This window comes from Sapajus apella, unplaced genomic scaffold (genome assembly GCF_009761245.1).
Source record: "Sapajus apella isolate SASKATOON/1434 unplaced genomic scaffold, GSC_monkey_1.0 scaffold12, whole genome shotgun sequence".
Taxonomy (NCBI): Eukaryota; Metazoa; Chordata; class Mammalia; order Primates; family Cebidae; genus Sapajus; species Sapajus apella.
The window spans coordinates 28,749,819-28,771,092 of record NW_022436952.1 but is presented as its reverse complement, the minus strand read 5'-3'; the positions used below and the strand labels follow the sequence as shown (position 1 = coordinate 28,771,092).

General features: G+C 40.9%; 1 protein-coding gene and 1 pseudogene across 4 annotated transcripts in view; one reads left to right on the top strand and one right to left on the bottom strand.

Annotated features, from left to right (window-relative positions):
* Window positions 1-20,681, bottom strand: part of INTS2 (integrator complex subunit 2) — a 63,167-nt gene extending 42,486 nt beyond the window's left edge. Inside the window, exons 1-8 of one of the 4 annotated variants that reach the window (XM_032280731.1) lie at window positions 20,607-20,681; window positions 19,022-19,328; window positions 17,637-17,775; window positions 16,286-16,388; window positions 14,228-14,341; window positions 7,675-7,805; window positions 7,255-7,428; window positions 2,706-2,932 (exon numbers count right to left, since the gene is read on the bottom strand). In XM_032280731.1, coding sequence (XP_032136622.1) covers window positions 2,706-2,932; window positions 7,255-7,428; window positions 7,675-7,805; window positions 14,228-14,341; window positions 16,286-16,388; window positions 17,637-17,775; window positions 19,022-19,328; window positions 20,607-20,616 — 1,205 coding nt within the window. In that variant the 5' untranslated portion in view covers window positions 20,617-20,681. Of the gene's footprint in view, window positions 1-2,705; window positions 2,933-7,254; window positions 7,429-7,674; window positions 7,806-14,227; window positions 14,342-16,285; window positions 16,389-17,636; window positions 17,776-19,021; window positions 19,500-20,324 lie in introns of all 4 variants that reach the window. The other 3 variants (XM_032280730.1, XM_032280732.1, XM_032280733.1) reach the window with 3 other exon arrangements.
* LOC116552497 lies at window positions 12,735-13,678 on the top strand (annotated as a pseudogene).
* Window positions 20,682-21,274: the final 593 nt, after the last annotated feature.

Below are 21,274 nucleotides of genomic sequence, written 5' to 3'. Positions count from 1 at the left end.
TTTCTATTTTTTTTTTTTATTAGAGAAAGGGTTTTGCCATGTTCCCCAGGCTGATCTCAGACTCCTGGGCTCAAGCAATCCACCCACCTTGGTCTCCTAAAGTGCTGGGATGACAGGTATGAGTCACTGTACCTAGCCAGGAATTTTTTTTTAAATAGTAAAACTAATATTTTTATAGTACTCTAATTGAAAATATTAAAATCATTGGGAATTAAAGTGTTTTCTTTTCTTTTTAATGAGATGGAGTCTCGCCCTGTTGCCCAGGCTGGAGTGCAGTGGTGCAATCTCAACTCATTGCAATCTCCACCTTAGGTTCAAGCAATTCTCCTGCCTCAGCCTCCTGAATAGCTGGGACTACAGCCACTGGCCACCACTCCCAGCTAATTTTTGTATTTTTAGTAGAGACGGGTTTCACCATGTTCACCAAGCTGGCCTCAAACTCCTGACCTCACAGATCCACAAGCCTTGGTCTCTCAGAGTGCTAGGATTACAGCCGTGACCCCCTGCACCCGGCCTTAAAGTGTTTTATTTCTTCGTAAAACCTTTATCAAGAGTAGTTTAAGGGAGTTTGAAAGTTGTTGTATACTGTTAACGATTGTAATGCCCATGTCCTGACTGAAATACTATGATTGTTTATGGAAAGTATCTCTAATAAAGCTGGATACAGTTTGTCTTGGAAAGAAAAAAAAAAAAAAAAAAACAGTAGCTTAAACAGCCCTTGCCTCCTTCCTTTGATTAAATAATGTAGAACATGAAGTAAGCATCTTTTCTATCCTTGGTGAATTGTCAGTCTCACTCTAAGTTTGGATCAGCTTCCAATATTTTATCCCTTGTACTTTCAGTCACAAAATACCTGCAAGTTCTTTTAATGTAAAAATTCATGCCAAGATCATATTCTCTGAAATACATTCATTCTTTGGTCACATTCACTCTTCTCATTTATGTCAACAAGTTTACCTTCACTAATTTCCTCTGGCTATTGTATCTAGGATCTCTCAAATGGCAGCAGTGTCAACATTCTCAGAGTCAACTATTTATTCAATTTATGTTTGGTTCAAATGTCATTTTCAGCATTACCACTTTTTGTTTCCTTGCTATACTTTCATCTTTATTAGCCAATTTCCTCTTCCAGTTTCTGTTTTTGAAAGATAATGTTCCAAAAACTGTTTCCATGTTTTGGAACATGGGTTTATTATGGAGAGAAAGGAAGCAATACAGGTTAAGTATCCCCAATCCAAAAAATCCAAAATCTAAAATTCCCTAAAAATCCAAAACATTCTGAGTGCTAATATGAAGTAATGAGCTCAAAGGAAATGCTCATTGGAGAATTAAGGATTTTTGAATTTCTGAATTAAGGATGCTAAACTGGTATGTATAATGCAAACATTCCAAAATCTGAAAAGTTCTAAAATCCAAAACACTTCTAGTCCCAAGCATTTCAGATAAGGGATATTTGACCTTTACCTACTCTGCTGTATGTGCATGAATCAAATAGCAGCTGTGCAGTAACCAGGCACAGACAGACTTTGAAAGAAGTGATGCCATTGGTCACTAATCATGACGTACATCTGTTACTTACTTAGTGATATGTGGCCTGAGGAGCTCACAAACTCTATACTTTATACAAGTATTTGGTTAATGTAAGATGGCAACCGAAACGTGAACATCTTGAAAGACCAGCATTATTTAACTAAACTGAGGTAACTGAAACTCATGCATTTTGGAGACATGCAAATGAGGACTATATGCACAATTATTAAGAACATATTTAAAAGGATTTTGTACAGTGACTAAATAAGAAACACTGTACTGGCCAGGCGTGGTGGCTCATGCTTGTAATCCTAGCACTCTGGGAGGCTTAAGCAGGCAGATCACCTGAGGTAAGGAATTCAAGACCAGCCTGGCCAACAGGGTGAAACCCGGTCTCTACTAAAAATACAAAAAAAAAAAAAAAAAAAAAAAAAAAGAATTAGCCAGGTGTGGTGAGGCAGGAGAATCGTTTGAATCTACTGGCAGAGGTTGTAGTGAGCTGAGCTTACACCACTGCACTCCAGCCTGGGTGACAGACGGAGATTCTGACTTAAAAAAAAAAAAAAGAAAAGAAAAAGGAAACACTATACTTATTAATATCACATCAATTTTAAACAATTTAGGATAGCGCTGTAAAAGGAAACAAAGGAGAGATTTACTTCAACTAGTCACTGGGCTAGGTAAAAGATCACCCACAGATCATTCACTATAGTTTTGTCAAGCTGTGCTGAAATTATAGGTTTCTTTAAACTGTGACTGGAAATTGATAAACTGCTCTAGCTCCTCGCATATTTGTATAGTTCTGTTTACAATCAGAACAAAATATATGAATACATCTCTGCTAGGGATTCTTGGCCTTACGACTTCATTCTTCTTCTTCTTTTTTTTTTTTAAAGACGGGGTTTCACCATGTTGGTCAGGCTGGTCTTGAACTCCCGACCTCAGGTGATCCGTCCACCTTGGCCTCCAAAGTGCTTGGATTACAGACGTGAGCCACCACACCCGGCCCATGGATTTCATTCTTCTTATAGGCTAGCCTGTTACCTCAGATTCTATTGAATCTGAGGATTCAACAGAAAACTTGAATCTGAATAAAAGGCTTTTGGCTCACTTTCTTGAGAATGGAAACAAGAAAGTAAAATGACAAAAAGGTAAAATATCAAACTATTGAATACTTGAGTCCAGCGATCCCCATCAAAGCACAGTACAGACGTAAAAGTGCACTGGCTTTCACAACATGCTCTTCTTTCAGCCCCGAATACACAGACACATTGGGCTCCATGTCCACATCAGCTTCTTCCACAATTCGGGTGCTTCTTACTGTGGGAAGAATGCCCATCAACTCCAGAAGAAGCTGCCTTCTCATCTGCCAAAGGACAGAACTGCTGGTCTCTCTTTTTCTCTGTAAGAAATATAGATCATAAAAGGAAGAAAGCATAGTGCATTTACTAAACTGAAAAGGAGCTAAAACACAGCTCCCCATTTAAACACTTTCAAATTGGCCTATTTGAAGAGATTGTCATGTCTATAGAATCTCATTTTAACCATTCAAGCAAACTAAAAATCCACTAATTTGTCTGAAGAATGAATATTCACCCTAATTTGGATTGGTTGCAAATGAAAGACTAAATTAGCAACAATTTGAATTATGGAATATTATTTAAATGGTACTTTCAAACACATAAAGACTAACAAAGTGATATGTGGTATAGGAGAAAATGCTCAGATTTTGAAGACATAAATGCTTGGGTTTTTTTTTTTGTTTTTTTTGTTTTTTTTTTTTTGAGACAGAGTCTTGCTCTGTCACCAGGCTGGAGTGCAGTGGTGTGATCTCGGCTCACTGCAACCTCTGCCTCCCGGGTTCAAGCGATTCTCCTGCCTCAGCCTCCCGAGTATCTGGGACTATAGGTGCACGCCACCACGCCCAGCTAATTTTTGTATTTTTAGTAGAGATGGGGTTTCACCATGTTGGCCAGGATGGTCTCGATCTCTTGACCTTGTGATCCGCCCACCTCACCCTCCCAAAGTGCTGGGATTACAGGCGTGAGCCATCGCGCCCAGCCAAGTTCTTGGGGTTTAAATGCCAGCTCTACTATTAGATGACTATATACATTTAGGTATGTTAGTCAACCTCTCTGAACCCCGATTTCCCTAGTGACAAGGAAATATTTTATCAACAATATTTACCTTATAGAACTCCTATAATTAAGAGTTTACAATTCTTGGCCTGATGCAGTGGTTCACACCTGTAATCCCAGTACTTTGGGAGGCTGAGGTGGGCAGATTACTTGAGGTCAAGGGTTCAAGATCAGCCTGACCAACATTGTGAAACCCCATCTCTACTAAAAATATAAAAATTAGCTGGGTGTGGTGGCACATGCCTGTAATCCCAGTTACTTGGAAAACTGAAGCACAAGAATCGCTTGAACACAGGAGACAGAGGTTACAATGAGTCAAGATCGTGCCACTGCACTCCAGCCTGGGCAACAGAGTGATACTTCATTTCAAAAAACAAGAGTTTACAATTCTATAACCCCCATAGTTCTTCAGGCAGGGACAATGTCTTAGTAATCTTTCACTCTGCACAGTCTAACATTGTGCCTAACATACAGCAAGCTCTCAGTTTGTTAAGTAGATGAATGAACAAAGATAATACATATATGAAAGCAGTTCTAAATGACACAGGCCTAGCCAAATGTTATCTTTTAAGTATTTCCAAGTAAAACATGATAAGTCTGCTTTAATAATAACAGTAAAAGGACAACTACAAACAAGATGAGCCTGCCAAGTACTTAATGCAGTACCTGGCATATATAAAGCATCCAATAAATAAATGTTAACATTCTTTTAAAAAGCAAAGCTTAAAATCAGTTTTCAAATGAGCTATAAAATAGAACTGGAATATTTTTAAAAATTGTGATTCAGTAGCATAAAAAATAAGACTACAGGATCTAAGCAGTACACATGTTATCTAGCTGAGTGACCTCAACAAGTTAAATCGCAATCTATATTAGCTCCTTCATAGGAACTCTATTCACAGAGTTAATATAAATTAGTTTTTTAAAATTCAAAATATTTTGCAAGTTAAAAACTGTTGCAAAATACATATGCATAAGCAGGTGAATGTATAAAACAAAATGTTTACACATACAATGGAATATTAATTTCACTGTAGTTACATTTTTATAGATTTAGGGGTACAAGTGCAGTTTTGATAAACGGATCTATTGCATAGTGGTGAAGTCTGGGCTGTTGGTGTAGCCATCACCCTGGTAGTGTACCCTGTACCCAATAGGTAACTTCTTATCCCTCACCCACTTCCCACTCTCCCATCTTTTGGAGTCTGTGATGTGTATAATCCCACACTCTATGTCCATGTGTACACGATTAGCTCCTACTCATAAGTGAGAATATGCAGTATTTGATTTTCTGTTTCTCAGTTATTTCACTTAAGATAATGGCCCCCAGTTCCATCCATGTTACTATAAGACATCATTTCATTCTTTTCCACATTGTATGTGTTTGTGTTTGTGTGTGTGTGTATAGACATATATACGTGTGTGTGTGTGTGTATCACATTTTCTTTATCCAACCATCTGTTGACAGACACTTAGGTTGATTCCATAACATTGCTACTGTGAACAGTGCTGCAATAAACATACAAATGCAGGGATTTTTATATAATGATTTCTCTACCCAGCAGTAGCATTGCTGGACAGAATGGCAGTTCTCCTCTAAATTCACAATGGAATATTTTTCAGCCTTTAAAAGAAAATCCTGACACATGCTACAACATAGATGAACCTTGAAAACATTATGCTAAGTGAAATAAGCAAGATACAAAAGAAGAAATAGTGTGCAATTCCATTTACTTGAGGTAGCCAGAAAGGGTAAATTCATAGAGACAGAAAGTTGAATAGAGGTTACCAGGGGGTAGGATGATAGGGTGAATGGGAAGTTATGTAATGGGTACAGAGTTTCTGTTAAGGATGTTCTGGAAATGGGCCGGGCATGGTAGCTCACGCCTATAATCCCAGCACTTTGGGAGGTGAGGAGGGAGGATCACCTGAGGTCAGGAGTTCAAGACCAGCTGACCAACGTGGTAAAACCCCATCTCTACTAAAAATACAAAATCACCTGAGGTCAAGAGTTTGAAACCAGCTGGCCAACATGGCGAAACACTGTCTCTACTAAAAATACAAAAAGTAGCCAGGCATGGTGGTGGGTCCCTGTAATCCCAACTACTCAGGAGGCTGAGACAGGAGAATCTCTTGAACCCAGAAGGTGGAGGTTCCAGTGAGCCAAGATCAAGCCATTGCACTCCAGCCTGGGCAAGAGAGTAAGTGAGACTCTGTCTCAAAAAAAAAAAAAAAGTTCTGGAAATGAAGAGTGGTAATGGTTGCACACTGTGAATATACTTAATACCACTAAATTATATACTTAAAAATGATTAAATGGCAAAATTTTATGTTATGTATATTTTACCAAAATAAAAACATATACACACATATATATTAAAATTTAAAAATATAATAACTTATTTCAATGACCTAATGCACCAGTTCTCATGAGTCTGGCCCTTTCCCAATATTCTTTCAAGGAGTCCGGAAAGGTGTTAAAAATACTCAGACATAGGCCAGGCGTGGTGGCTCACACCTGTGATCCCAGCACTTTGGGAGGCTGAGGCTGGCAGATCACATGAGGTCAGAAGTTCAAGACCAGTCTGACCAACATGGAGAAACCCCATCTCTACTAAAAATACAAAATTAGCCAGATGTGGTGGCACATGCCTGTAATCCCAGCTACCTGAGAGGCTGAATCAGGAGAATTGCTTGAACCCAAACGCGGAGGTTGCAGTGAGCTGAGATCACACCATTGCACTGCAGCCTGGGCAACAAGAGAGAAACTCCATCTCAAAATAATAATAATAATAATACTCAGACATTATCTTTTTTTCTCATTCACTCACAAGCGTACACTGAGATTTTCCAAAGGCTTCTATCAAGCCAGATATTGAAGAGATTTGAAAAAAATAAAAGAAAACAACATCATTCTTTTCGTTAAATTTTGTTTGGGAAAAGACAGTTTTCATTTAAAATATGTTAGGTTCATATTTAATAGGGTTATGTTGGCTGGGCGCGGTGGCTCACGCCTGTAATCCAAGCACTTTGGAGGCCAAGGTGGGCAGATCACCTGAGGTCGGCAGTTCAAGACCAGCCTGACCAACATGGTGAAACCCCATCTTTAAAAAAAAAAAAAAAAATAGGGTGATTGTTGTCTGTTTTTGGGTTTTTTTTTTTTTTTTAAGAGATGAGGGCTCACTATGTTGCCCAGGCTAAAGTACAGTGGCTATTCACAGGCACAATTATCATACGCTATACCCTAGAACTCCCTGGCTCAAGCAATCTTCCTGCTTCAGCCTCCTAAGTAGCTCAGACTACAGGCACATGCCACCACACCAACTGTTGCTATTTTTAAAAGAACTAAATAAATATTTCAAATATTTAAGTGTAAATTTCTAATATGATAAATATCAATAGAAAAAAGCCACATAAACAAAAGCTCTTTTGTATCCTCAGTGATTTTTTAAAATATAAGGAGGTCCCTGAAACTAGAAAGTGTGAGAACCACTGGTTTAATGACATCATTCAAAAAATGTTTTTTCTCTTTTACTAGCTGCTGAAATATTCTGATCCTTAGCCTATAAAGATATTTAACCCTCACCTGCTGTCCATTTCGGATAAAAGTTCCAAACCAAGTCCGGACTTTTGCATTTGTTCCAAGAAGCAAACCACTTACAAAACAAACCAAGTCACTCACTCCATCTTCACAAGCTTCATTTTTAGTATGATCCAATGTCAAAGCCACACCAAGGCCTGGCAAGTGACATTCTTCCACCTAACACAACAAAGAAAACAAACTGAATTCAGTATTATAAGCAAAAAGGGCAAGGATGCTTCCAAATCTAAAGTGCCTAAAGTTTAGAGGAAGAAATCCTGAAAAACATAAAAACCCAGAGAGGAAGGTAACATATCCAGTATATAAATAAAATTCCCAACCTCTACAGGACTCTAAAACCGTCTTAAGAACAGCTCTTGGATATAATACAAAGGCCTTTGTCTAATGAAACACAAGATCACTTACCACCATGCCTCGGACCTTGAGGGCCTGAGAAGGATTCATTTTACACAAGAAGCGTAAGGCATCTGTCCTGCGCCTTCCTCCAAGACTTTCTTCATCTTGTCGTTCTCCATTTTTTATCAGGCCCCTACAAACTAAAATGACGAAAACCATCTTCTTCAGCCTTGAGAATTAATTATTTATGAAGATGAGACATAACAGAAGAAAAAGATTGGAGAATTTCTAAGCACAGCAACAGAATTTGGCCAAAATAAGGCACAGAATGAAAAGAGACTTAAGAATAGTAAACTGTGAACAATATTACACACTCAAACACACTTGCAACTACAGTCCCAGAAAGATAAAGTAGAAGACAAAAATAAATTTGAAGAAGTTTTCCCAAGTTGAATGAAAACTCTAAACACAGTTCAATGAGACCTAAGCAGGACAAATACAAAGAAAATCATGCCAAGAAACATGATACATCAAATTTCTGAAACCAGTGATAAAAAGAAAATCTTAAAAGTAACCAGGGCTGGCTGGGTGCAGTGGTGCATGCCTGTAATCCCAGCACTTTGGGAGGCCTAGACAGGTGGATCACGAGGTCAGGTGTTCGAGACCAGCCTGGCCAATATGGCGAAACCCCATCTCTACTAAAAATACAAAAATTAGCCAGGCGTGGTGGTAAGTACCTGTAATCCCAGGTACCTGGGAGGCTGAGGCAGGAGAATCACTTGAACCTGGGAGGCAGAGTTTGCAGTGAGTCGAGACCGTGCCATTCTACTCTGGCCTGGGCAACAGAGTGAGACTCCATCTCGAAAAAAAATTAAAAAGTAACCAGGGCCAGGCACAGTGGCTCACACCTGTTAACCCAGCACTTTGGGAGGCCAAAGTGTGTGGATCACGAGGTCAGGAGTTTGAGACCAGCCTGGACAATATGGTGAAACTCCATCTCTACTAAAATACAAAAACTAGCTAGGCATGGTAGCACACACATGCAGTCCCAGCTGCTATGAAGGCTGAGGCAGGAGAATCACCTGAACCTGGGAGGCAGAGGTTGCAGTGAGCCAAGATGTGCCACTCCACTCCAGCCTGGGCAACAGAGCAAGGCTCTCAAAAAAAAACAGTGCCAGGCCTGGTAGCTCACACCTGTAATCCCAGCACTTTGGGAGGCCGAGGCAGGTGAATCACAAGGTCAGGAGTTCAAGATCAGCCTGGCCAGGATGGTGAAACCCCGTCTCTACTAAAAATACAAAAATTAGTCAGGCATGGTGGCAGGCGCCTGTAATTCCAGTTGCTCAGGAGGCTGAGGCAGAGAATTGCCTGAACCCAGGAGGAGGAAGTTGCAGTGAGCAGAGATTGCGCCATTGCACTCCAGCCTGGGTAACAAGAGCGAAACTCCGTCTCAAAAAAAAAAGAAGTAAAATCCATGACAACAATGGCATAAAGTACAAGAGGAAAAAGAAAATAAATAGAAAACAAAGAAGAAGATAGATTCAAACCTAACCACTATAATAATCACATTAAATGGTCTATGTATATAAACACTCTAATTAAAAGACAGTCACTAGATTTAAAAAAAAAAAAAAAAAGACCCAACTATACCTGTCCACAGGAAATCCACCTTAAATATAAAGATATAGACAGATTAACGAGATAAAGAAATATATACACCATAGAAAAACTAATTGTAAGAAAGATGACATGGCTGTATTTTTCAAAGTAGACTTCAAAACCTGGAATAAAGAAGTCTATTTTGTCATGCCTGTAATCCCAGCACTTTGGGAACTTGAGGCAGGCAGGCCACTTTAGCCCAGGAGTCTGAGACCAGCCTGGGTAACACGGCACAACCTCATATCCACAAAATTACAAAAAATTAGCCAGGCACAGTGGTACACGCTGGTAGTCCCAGACACTCAAGAGGCTGAGGCGGAAGGACCACTTGGGCCTGGGAGATTAAGGCTGCAGTGAATCATGACTGCACCAATGCTCTCCAGCCTGTGTGACACAGGGAGATACTATCTCAAAAAAAAAGTGTTTTTGGAGGTTAAAAAAATCTCTACAAAGAGGCCGAGAGCACCAGCTCACGCCTGTAATCCCAACACTTTGGGAATCTGAGGCGGGAAGATCACTTGAGGTCAGAAGTTCAAGACCAGCCTGGCCAACATGGTAAAACCCTATATCTACTAAAACTACAAAAATTAGCCAGGCATGGTGCCATGTGCCTGTAATCCCAGGTACTTGGGAGGCTGATGCAGGAGAATCACTTGAACCCGAGAGGTGGAGATTGCAGTGAGCCACGATCTCACCTTGCACTCCAGCCTGGGCAACAGAGTGGAACTCTGTTTCAAATAAAGAAAGAAAGAAAAAAAAGAGAAAGAAATCATGTATGACACAAACAAATGGAAAAACAGTCTAACCTCATGGATTGGAAGAATCAATATCTTAAAAATGGCCATATTGCCCAAAGCAATCTATAGATTCAACACTCTTCATATCAAATTACCAACATGATTTTCCACAAAACTAGAAAAAACTATCCTAAAATTCATAGAACCAAAAAAGAGCCTGAATAGCTAAAGCAATCCTAACAAAAAGAACAAAACCAGAGGCACCATATTACCTAACTTCAAACTATACTACAGGGCTACAGAAACCAAAACAGCATGGCACTGGTATAAAAACAGACACATAGACTGAGGCAACAGAATAGAGAACCCAAAAATAAAGCCACACACTTAAAATCATATGATCTTCAACAAAGCTGACAAAAATAAGTGACAGGGAAAGGACTCCCCATTTAACAAATGGTGTTGGGATAACTGGCTAGCCATATGCAGAATGAAACAGGACCCCTATCTTTTATCATATACAAAAATTAACTCAAGTTGGATTAAAGATTTAGATGTAAAACCTCAAACTATAAAAATCCTAGAAGAAAAGAAAAGAAATACCATCCGGACATTGGCCTTGGCAAAGAATTTATAACTAAGTCCTCAAAAGCAACTGCAATGAAAACAAAAATTGACAAGTGTGAGCTATTTAAATTGAAGATATTCTGCACGCAAAAGAAACTACCAACAGAACAAACAATCTACAGAATGGGAGAAAATATTCACAAAAATGCATCCGACAAAGGCCTAATATCCAGAATCTATACGGACATAAACAATTCAGCAAGCAAAAACCACCCCATTAAAAGTGAGGAAAGGATATGAACAGACACTTCTCAAAAGAAGACATACAAGCAACCAAAAACATGAAAAAATGCTCCATAACACTAATCATCAGAGAAATACAAATCAAAACCACCATGAAATGCCATCTCACGCCAGTGAGAATGGCTATAAAAAAGTCAAAAAATAACAGGTGCTAGCAAGGCTGTGGAGAAAAGAGAACATTTATACCTTGCTGGTGGGACTGTAAATTAGTTCAGCCACTGTGGAAAGCAATTTGGAGATTTCTCAAATAACTTAAAACAGAACTACCATTCAACCCAGCAATCTCACCCCTGGATATATACTCAAAGGACAACAAATTGTTCTACCAAAGACACATGCACTTGTATGTTCATCCCAACACTATTCACAACAGCAGAGACATGGAATCAATCTAGGTGCCCATCTTCAGGGGATTAAGTAAAATGTACATATATACTATGAAATACTATGTAGTCATTAAAAAGAATGAAATCATGTCCTTTGCAGTAACGAGGAGAAAGCTGGAGGCCATCCCATCCTGAGCAAATTAACACAAGAACAGAAAACCAAATGCCACATGTTCTCACATATAAGTGGGAGCTAAACATTGGGTACACATGGACATAAAGATGGGAACAATGGACACTGGGACTACCAGTGGGGAGGAAGAAAGGGGACAAGGGCTAAGAAAATATCTACTGGGTACTATGCTCATAACCTGAGTGACAGGATCATTCAAACCCCAAACCTTGGTGTCATACAATATACCTATGTAACAAACCTACACATGTACCCCCTGAATCTAAAATAAAACTTGGAATTATTTTTTTCAAAAGAAAAATTAAAACAAAGGTGACACCAAACTGAATACCTAATATGTAAATAATGTTTTAAAAAGGGGACATAGGCCAGGCGCGGTGGCTCAAGCCTGTAATCCCAGCACTGTGGGAGGCCGAGGCGGGTGGATCACGAGGTCAAGAGATCGAGACCATCCTGGTCAACACGGTGAAACCCCGTCTCTACTAAAAATACAAAAAATTAGCTGGGCATGGTGGCGCGTGCCTGTAATCCCAGCGACTCAGGAGGCTGGGGCAGGAGAATTGCCTGAACCCGGGAGGCGGAGGTTGCGAGGTTGCGGTGAGCCGAGATTGCGCCATTGCACTCCAGCCTGGGTAACAAGAGCGAAACTCCGTCTCAAAAAAAAAAAAAGGGGGACATAACTATAAATGTGAAAACTAAGAACAACAAAGAAATAAATCAAATTTGACTTGGGAAAAAAAGTATATTTTATAATGAAAAAAAGGCTCAATTCATCAGAAAGATAAAATCATCTTAAATGCATATAAACCCAACAATAGATCTTCGAAATACATGAAGCAAAAACTCACAGAACAAACAGAAGGAATAGGCAAATCCACAATTATATCTGGAGACATCAAAACTCCTCTCCCAGTAATTGACAGAAAAAGTTAACAAAAAACCAGCAGTTTACAAAGAGCTTTTACATATCATTTGATATCAATAACTCTCTTAGAAAAGTCAGGGAACTATCACACTATCAACATCTCCATTTTACAAATGAGATGTATTTTGGTTGGTTTGTTCGGTTGGTTAGTTGGTTGGTTGGTTGAGACAGAGTCTCACTCTTACGCTGGAGTGCGGTGGCATGATCTCAGCTTGCTGCAAACTCCACCTCCCAGGTTCAAGCAATTCTCCTGCCTCAGCCTCCCAAGTAGATGAGTTTACAGGCATCCGCCACCACACCCGGCTAATTTTTATATTTTTAGTAGAGACGGGGTTTCACTATGTTGGACAGGCTAGTCTCAAACTTCTGGCCTCAAGTAATCACCCGCCTCAGCCTCCCAAAGTGCTGGGATTACAGGTATGAACAACTGTGCCCGGCCAGATGATAAGTATTTTGATAGAGCTCACACAATAACTGAATGACGGCCAGGTGTAGTGGCTCATGCCTGTAATCCAAGCACTTTGGAGGCCAAGGCAGGCGGATCACCCCAGGTTGGGAGTTCAAAACCAGCCTGACCAACATGGTGAAACCCCGTCTTTAAAAAAATAAAAATAAAAAACTGAATGACAAAATCAGGAATTGTAACTCCAGATGCAGGGCTTTTTCCTCCCAGGCTCCTAATTCACAAACTACCTTTTTCAACAAAATGTTGTTTTTATTTTTATATCACTCATACTCAAACAACAACCTTCAATTGCCATAAAGAGGTGAAAAAATTTAGTTGATTTTTCTCAATTTCTACCCTATACTTCTCTGCAAACTGGCAGCATTAAGAATAAAAAACAAAGGTCTGATTCCTGGGATTTCTAAGTATACATATCTCCTATTGTTCTCTTGATATTTCACAGATATATGTCTCTTCTTTGATCCCTGATTATAGATATTATATCTTCTAGTTCCTTGGTATTTTTTATTGTTATATTACAGCATTGGTGACTAATGGTATAAAAAAAATTTTCTTGAGGAAGGAGCGGCAAGCACCATGTCCAGCGTGAAGATGGCAAGAAGCTCCTGAAACAGCCCAAGAAGCAGGCCAAGGAGATGGACATGGAAGATAAGGCTTTCAAGCAGAAACAAAAAGAGAAGCAGAAGAAACTCGAGGAGTTAAAAGTGAAGGCCTTGGGGAAGAGGCCCCTGGCCACAGGTGGAATTAAGAAATCTGGCAAAAAGTAAGCTATTTCCTTGTGCCTGAGGAGACGGGTCCGTAAACATCTGTATTCCCTGCCATAACATCTTTTGCCACCTATAGCTGGAATTAAGTGTTATTTTGGAGCTGCTATACATTTAAGAATAAACTTTTGTGGCCGGGCGCAGTGGCTCACACCTGTAATCCCAGCACTCTGGGAGGCCGAGGCAGGCGGATCATGAGGTCAGGAGATTGAGACCATCCTGGCCAACATGGTGAAACCCCATCGCTACTAAAAATACAAAAATTGGCTGGGTGTGGCGGCACATGCCTGTAATCCCAGCTACTCAGAAGTCTGAGGCAGGAGAATCGCTTGAACCAGGGAGTTGGAGGTTGCAGTGAGCTAAGATCACACCATTGCAATCCAGCCTGGCGACAGAGTGAGACTTCCTCTCAAAAAGATAAATAAACTTTTGTAAAAAAAAAAAAAAATATATATATATATATATATACATTTCTTTGCTACATATCACACTTAAATTTGCATGTCAATACGAACTTTAAATACAATTTACGAACTCAATATTCTTTAATAAATACTAACAAACTTTTAAAAGATAAAAACTCAAATAGAATCCCATTAATGTTTCTTCTTAGGTCAAAAAAATAGGTCCTGTACATGCCCAAGCAAATCTCTTCAATATTCCATGTTAGAATTATATTTACCTTCATTAAAACTATCAGGAACATTGGCCACCAAGAGACACAAGAACCAGGCACCATTTCTAACATGTAGCAAGGCTTCAGCTACATCAACTATAGGAAGCAAGGAAGGGAGCTCTACAAGAAAACAAAATCAGTGTTAGTATTTGTTAACAGGTGCACTCCACCACACCCAGGTAATTTTTTTTTTTTTTTTTTTTGTGGAGACTGAATCTCACCGTCTAGCCCAGGTGGGTCTCAAACTTTGGCCTCAAGCAATCCTCCAATCTCAGCTTCCTGAAGTGCTAAGATTGCAGGCATAAGTCACCATGCCTGTCCCCAGTGTTAAAAGAGTGATATTTCTTTTTTTCTTTGAGACAGGGTCTTGCTCTGTTGCCCAGGCTAGAGTGCAATGGTGTGATTATAGCTCACTGCAGCCTCAACCTCCTGGGCTCAAGTGATCCTCCTGCTTCAGCCTTCTAAACTGCTGGAATTGCAGGTGTGAGCCACCGTGCCCAGCCAAGAGTGACATTTCATTGCATTATTAAATATATTTTGACATTTCACATGTCATCTAAAAGAAATTAAAGTACTTTCTTTCCATAGTCTAGAGCTAAGCTGTCCAGTAGGATAGCCACTAGCAACATAAGGATGCTTAAATTAAATTAAAAACAGTTCAGTTCCTCAATCACACTAGCCACGTTTCAAGTAATCCATAGCCATATAGAACACTGAACAGCACAGCACAGAACAGAACAGTACAGGAAATTTTATTTTATTTATTTTTTATTTATTTATTTTTTTTTTTGAGACAGAGTTTCGCTCTTGTTACCCAGGCTGGAGTGCAATGGCGCGATCTCGGCTCACCGCAACCTCCGCCTCCCGGGTTCAGGCAATTCTCCTGCCCCAGCCTCCTGAGTCGCTGGGATTACAGGCACGCGCCACCATGCCCAGCTAATTTTTTGTATTTTTAGTAGAGGCGGGGTTTCACCATGTTGACCAGGATGGTCTCGATCTCTTGGCCTCGTGATCCACCCGCCTCGGCCTCCCACAGTGCTGGGATTACAGGCTTGAGCCACCGCGCCCGGCAGGAAATTTTATTTTATTGAACTGGTCTAAAGAATTATTTTCAAGAAAATCTTATTTACATTTTTTTTCTTAAGACAAGGTCTCACTCTGGCTGGAGTGCAATGGCACAATTATGGCTTGCTACAGCCTCAATCTCCCAGGCTCAAGCCATCTTCCTGTCTCAGCTTCCCAAGCAGCTGAGACTGCAGGTGTATCCCACTACACCAGGCTTTTTTTTTTTTTTTTTTTTTTTTTTTTTCATTTTTTGTAGAGACAGGGTCTCACTATGTTGCCCAGGCTGGTCTCAAACTCCTGAGCTCAAGTGATCCTCCTGCCTCGGCCTCCCAAAGTGCTGGGATTACAGGCATGAGCAACGGCCTTCTTTACATTTTTCTGTCCTCTTTTATTTCTATCGTTCATATCTATTATATAGAATCTGGAAAATACAAAAAGGTACAAAGAAGAAAATTAAAATCCGCTATAATCCCATCATTCAAAGTTAATATAAAATGTTTTCACACGGCTGTAGTCCCAGCTACTCAGGAGGATCCCTGGAGTCCAGGAATTCAAGGTTGCAGTGAGCTATGATCCTGCCACTGCACTCCAGCCTGAGCAACAGAGAGACACTGTCTCTAAAAAAAAATAAATATTTTAATTCACCATGGGCATTGGTTTTGCTTTAACTTTTAACAAAATTGTGATTATATTCTATTTACCACTTTGCCCTTTGCTTTTTTCACTTAACATATTGTAAACATTTTCCAAAATCAGTAATCAGCATTAAAATAATTAAATCAAAGATACCATGTTAATGTCTGCATAATATGTGACACTATGAAAATGATAAAATTTACTTAATCATTTCCAACTATTAGTCACTTTTGACTTCAACTTTTAAAGTACATATTTGTTATATGATCCTTAAAATAACAATGCATACCAGGCTAAGAAGTTACACAGTATCATTTAACAAGAAACTATATATGAAATGCATCTTAGCACTCAGTACAGTACCTGCTTGTAAAATACAAAGTACATCTGCAGCTTCCTCCAAATATACTGGACTCTCAAAAAGTTCAGAAGACTTGAAAAAAAATTCTCCATTTGACTCAGACACCTTAAAAAAGGAAAAAGAAAAAAAAAGATTTGAACTCTATTAAGATAATTAAATCCCTATTTTTATAATTATTTCTTGAGCTCACAGATTGTCTCTTAATATATCACTAATACACCACAGCGGAATATGCAGCATTCAATCAATTTCAACAATTTAACCACAGACAGCAGTCATGTTAATTATTATTCAAATATAGGAGTATCAATCTCAAGAACTGATTTCTGTCAAAATATTTGGAGACAACTGGAATTAAAGGATAAGGCAAGCCAAATGCAACCTACATAAACTGCTTTTAAAAAGCCAAAAACAGTCAACCTAAAGCAGTTTAACAAATATAAATTCATGGCAGGGTGCAGTGGCTCACGCCTGTAATCCCAGCACTCTGGGAGGCCAAAGAGGGTGGATCAACTGAGGTCAGAAGATCGAGACCAGCCTGGCCAACATGGTCAGACTAGCCAATCATCTTACATCCAATTCAGCATTGATACTCACCACTACCGTCATATATGAGGCTGTTAATGCTCATCCAGTGTCTAAATGAATTACATACATTTTTCAGTTATACTTCATTATACTTTATAGGAGGAATTATATCCTATAAAGGTATTATTTGGTAATAAATTTGGTAATCTGGACAAGTCTTGACATAAATCCCCTTCTAAATGTCAAGAAGCCATTGTATGGATTCCATGCAGAAACAATCCCTCTGATAGAAAATGCAGAACAGGTATAAATGAGAGAAAATAATGATTAGAGAAAGCCTTTAAGGCAGACTTGTGATATCTTTTCAGCCTTTCAAAGGAAAAAACATATATAGAAATAGTAGAGTGGGCTGGGCACAATGGCTCACGCCTGTAATCCCAGCACTTTGGGAGGCTGAAGCAGGTGGACCACCCGAGTTCAGGAGTTTGAGACCAGCCTGACCAGCCTGGCCAACATGGTGAGACCCCATCTCTACTAAAAATACAAAAAATTAACCAGGCATGGTGGCAGGCACCTGTAATCCTAGCTACTCAGGAGGGTGAGGCAAGAGAACCAATTGAGCCTGGGAGGTGGAGGTTGCAGTGAGCCGAGATTACGCCACCGTACTCCAGCCTGGGCAACAAGAGCAAAACTCCGTCTCAAAAAACAAAAAAATAAATAAAAGTGGAGGAGAATTCAACCTGCCTGCCTTCTTGCCTCTTTTTCTGTCTACCTCCCTAGACAACAAATCATGCATACTTTGAGCTGTGGTTAAAAGAAATGCACCTTGTTCATAATTGCCAACAGTTCACTAAGCACAAGACGCAATCGACGAGGTGAATCACTGTGTTCAAACTCTAACGTCAGTCCATGCTGAAGCTGTGATACCAGGATGCTCTCTCCACTGCCTCCTCCAAGTTTATGTCTAATGAAGCACAAACATGTAAAACAATTATGAGAACAGTGGTATGAAAATAATTACCTAAAAATTATCTTTTATTGAAATAAGCTACAAAAAGATACATAAAATATTCCAAAATGTTCCGTTACTTCTCAAATGCTATTTAGTTTGCCTATGTATTTCAGGGATTCACATCCTACGTATAATACTCCACCACAACTGACAATTAACACTCACTTCCACTAATGGTGGCTTGCTACTAGATTCACAATGGGCAGGGAAGGACATAGCATCTGCCCAGATTCTTTGGGAATATCTAAGCTTTAAAAGCCTCCTTGCCAGGTGCAGTGGCTCACACCTGTAATCCCAGCACTTTGGGAGGCCGAGGCAGGAGGATCACGAGGTCAGGAGATCAAGACTATCCTGGCTAATATGGTGAGACCCTGTCTCTACTAAAAATACAAAAAAATTAGCCAGGCATGGTGGCAAACGCCTGTAGTCCCAGCTACTCGGGAAGTTGAGGCAGGAGAATCACTTGAATCCAGGAGGCGAGGTTGCAGTGAGCCGAAATGGCGCCACTGCACTCCAGCCTCGGTGACAGAGCAAGACTCCAACTCAAAAAAAAAAAAAAACCCTCCCAAGAGGCCAAGTCCAGTGGCTCATACTCGTAATCCCAGCACTTTGGGAGCTGGAGGCAAGTGGATCAAAGTGGATCACCTGAGGTCAGGAGTTCAAAACCAGCCTGGCCAACATGATGAAACTCAATTTCTACTAAAAATACAAAAACTTAGCTGGGCATGGTGACAGGTGCCTGTGATCCCAGCTACTCAGGAGGCTGAGGCAGGAGGATTGCTTGAACCTGGGAGGCAGAGGCTGCAGTAAACTGAGATTACACCATTGCACTCCAGCCTGGGCAACAAGAGTGAAACTCCGTTTCAAAAAAAAAAAAAAAAAAAAAGCCTCCCAAGTGATTCCAATAAATCCCTCTAATCTAGGGAAGTTACCCTACCTACTTCCCACTGAAAGTAACTGGCCTAATGAGTTTAGAACACATGCAAGAGCACGAGCACACTGCCAAATTTCTCTAGACAACATTTTATAAATGGAAGTCAAAAGATTCTAGAAATGTAACTATCAATAGAAAAGACCTAAGTAAAATGCTTTCCAGAGTTTAGATTCTCATTCTCTCTTTTCTGGAGAGCTCTGAAAAATATTTGATTCCCCATTCTTTGGCAAATCCAAATCAACATATTACATAAAATAACATTACCTAAGCTGCTGTTCTTTGCTGGCATCTTGTTCTAAAGCATGAAAGTCCACAGACAGCAATGCAACAATGGAGTTGACAGCTTCCACTCCAGAGAGAAGGCGAAGGATGAGTTTCTTATCCTGAGCCCAGCTTTGGCTCTGGTCAGCAGGTGCACAAAGTGCCATCCGTACCAAGCAGGGCAGGAGAAGTCTTAATTCTGGATCACTTAAAGATGCCAGGCGAACAACGTCCACCTTCTGCATTGCCTCAAAAGCAAAAGGGCTGACAAACTGAAGACTTGTACACTCAGTCATCATTACTGTTGATCCTAATGGTAAAAATACAAATCAAAGTAGGCGTTTAACTTGCGCGTGTATGAACACCCAACTTTCTAAAAACCCTGAAAAATGTGGTGTATCTTTAATAGGCCCCTACGTTGGCGATGTTTCTGGCAAAATCAAGACAGGGCTTCTCTGTCTCCCTAGGTTTATACTGTCATCTGGAAAATGAGAAAGAAAACAGTATATTAATGACTCTTCCAGCCTCAGAAATCTTCTGCTCTAATACTCATATTTTACAAAGAAAGAATATGAAGCCCAGAGAGATGAAGTAACAGGCCCAAAGTAATATTACTAGTTAGAGGCACAATCCAAGGCTGAATACTCATCTACTAAAATCCCAGTCCAAGACTTTCTCCACTATATCAGTCATATAAGCGCCACAAAATGTAAATAAAAGTAAGTAAATGGTCATAGTTAAGTGCTTTCTTTCATACCCCGATAGTTTCACGTGACTACCCGATATACGTAAAGAACTATTTGGCTTTTTCTCATCCTCATTAAGTCGCTGGAAAAATTAGCAAATCACCTCACTGGGCGGAAGCAATGCCAGATTCAAGGCTCTGGAGGCCACATCACTATCCTATGTCCCCTGTGTTAGTGGGTAAAAAGCAGACGTGTGGGTGCTATCTGGGAAAGACACGTCTCACTAGGGCACTTCTCTGTCTCCAGGAGTCAGGAGTCTCCAGGTACAAAAAGTAAACAAAAAGGTAGCGAGCAGGTAGCCAAAGCCATTGCCTCTCAAGGCCGACTGACTAGCAGCAGCGTGGGTAAAATCCGTGGGTAAAAACTGCTGTTTTCAGGGAGGGGCTGGTCTTTCAACGGAGGGGCGGGCTGATGGAGCAGAGGCGCCAAGACCTGTGTGCTCTTCCATCTCACCCCGGGCGCAACCAGAACCAACAAGTCCCTCAGGCTGAGCAAAGTCCGGCCACTCGCCGACAGGGACCGAGGAACGCGCTGAGGCCTGAGAAGCGGACGCTTCATACCTTAAGATCTACCCTCCAGCCCGACGGAACCCCACACGGACTCTGCGTCCTAGGGGTGGGGCGCGGCAGAAATCGAGAGCGCGGTCCGAAGTTGGGCCTAGGCGATAATCCGGAACCCCAAACCCTAGTTGTGCCCCGAGTCGACTCGGGCACCAAGAACTCAGACGCCGGGACCAACCAGGTTGTCGATACGAACGGGGAAGGATGTGGGCACCACACAAAGGCAGAACCGGGACTGTAGGGACAGGAAAGCGGGAGACTTTTTCAACCTGCACCCAGCACCTTCATTCATCCCCAGCGTCTGATTCCCGTCGGCCACCGTACCGGTCTGAGGAAGGGTGGCAGCGAGAGGAAAGCCAGAGACGGCGGCGCCAATGCAAATATGCGCGTGCGCAGTCCCGCCCCTTTCTCCACCCTTTTTGCCCTGCCCTAGTTCGTCGCCAAAATTTGGAAATGTGGTTCCAGTCCCTTTTCCAGAGCGTACCAGTTCCTTCCTTTCAGATGAGCCACTGAGCCCGTCAGAACTTCAATTTCATCATCATAGGATTGCCATGGCGTTCAAATGGCGGAACGTATGTTAAAATTGTTGCCACTATTCTTTGACATTAGTAGTACCAAACTGTACCTGCCTGTACCTTCCCAACACCAAAATTATAGAATCCCAGGATTTGTAGGAGAATTTTAAAAATTATCGGCCGGGCGCGGTGGCTCACGCCTGTAATCCCAGCACTTCGGGAGGCCGAGGCGGGTGGATCACGAGGTCAAGAGATCGAGACCATCCTGGTCAACATGGTGAAACCCCGTCTCTACTAAAAGTACAAAAAATCAGCTGGGCATGGTGGCGTGTGCCTGTAATCCCAGCTACTGAGGAGGCTGAGGCAGGAGAATTGCCTGAACCCAGGAGGCGGAGGTTGCGGTGAGCCGAGATCGCGCCATTGCACTCCAGCCTG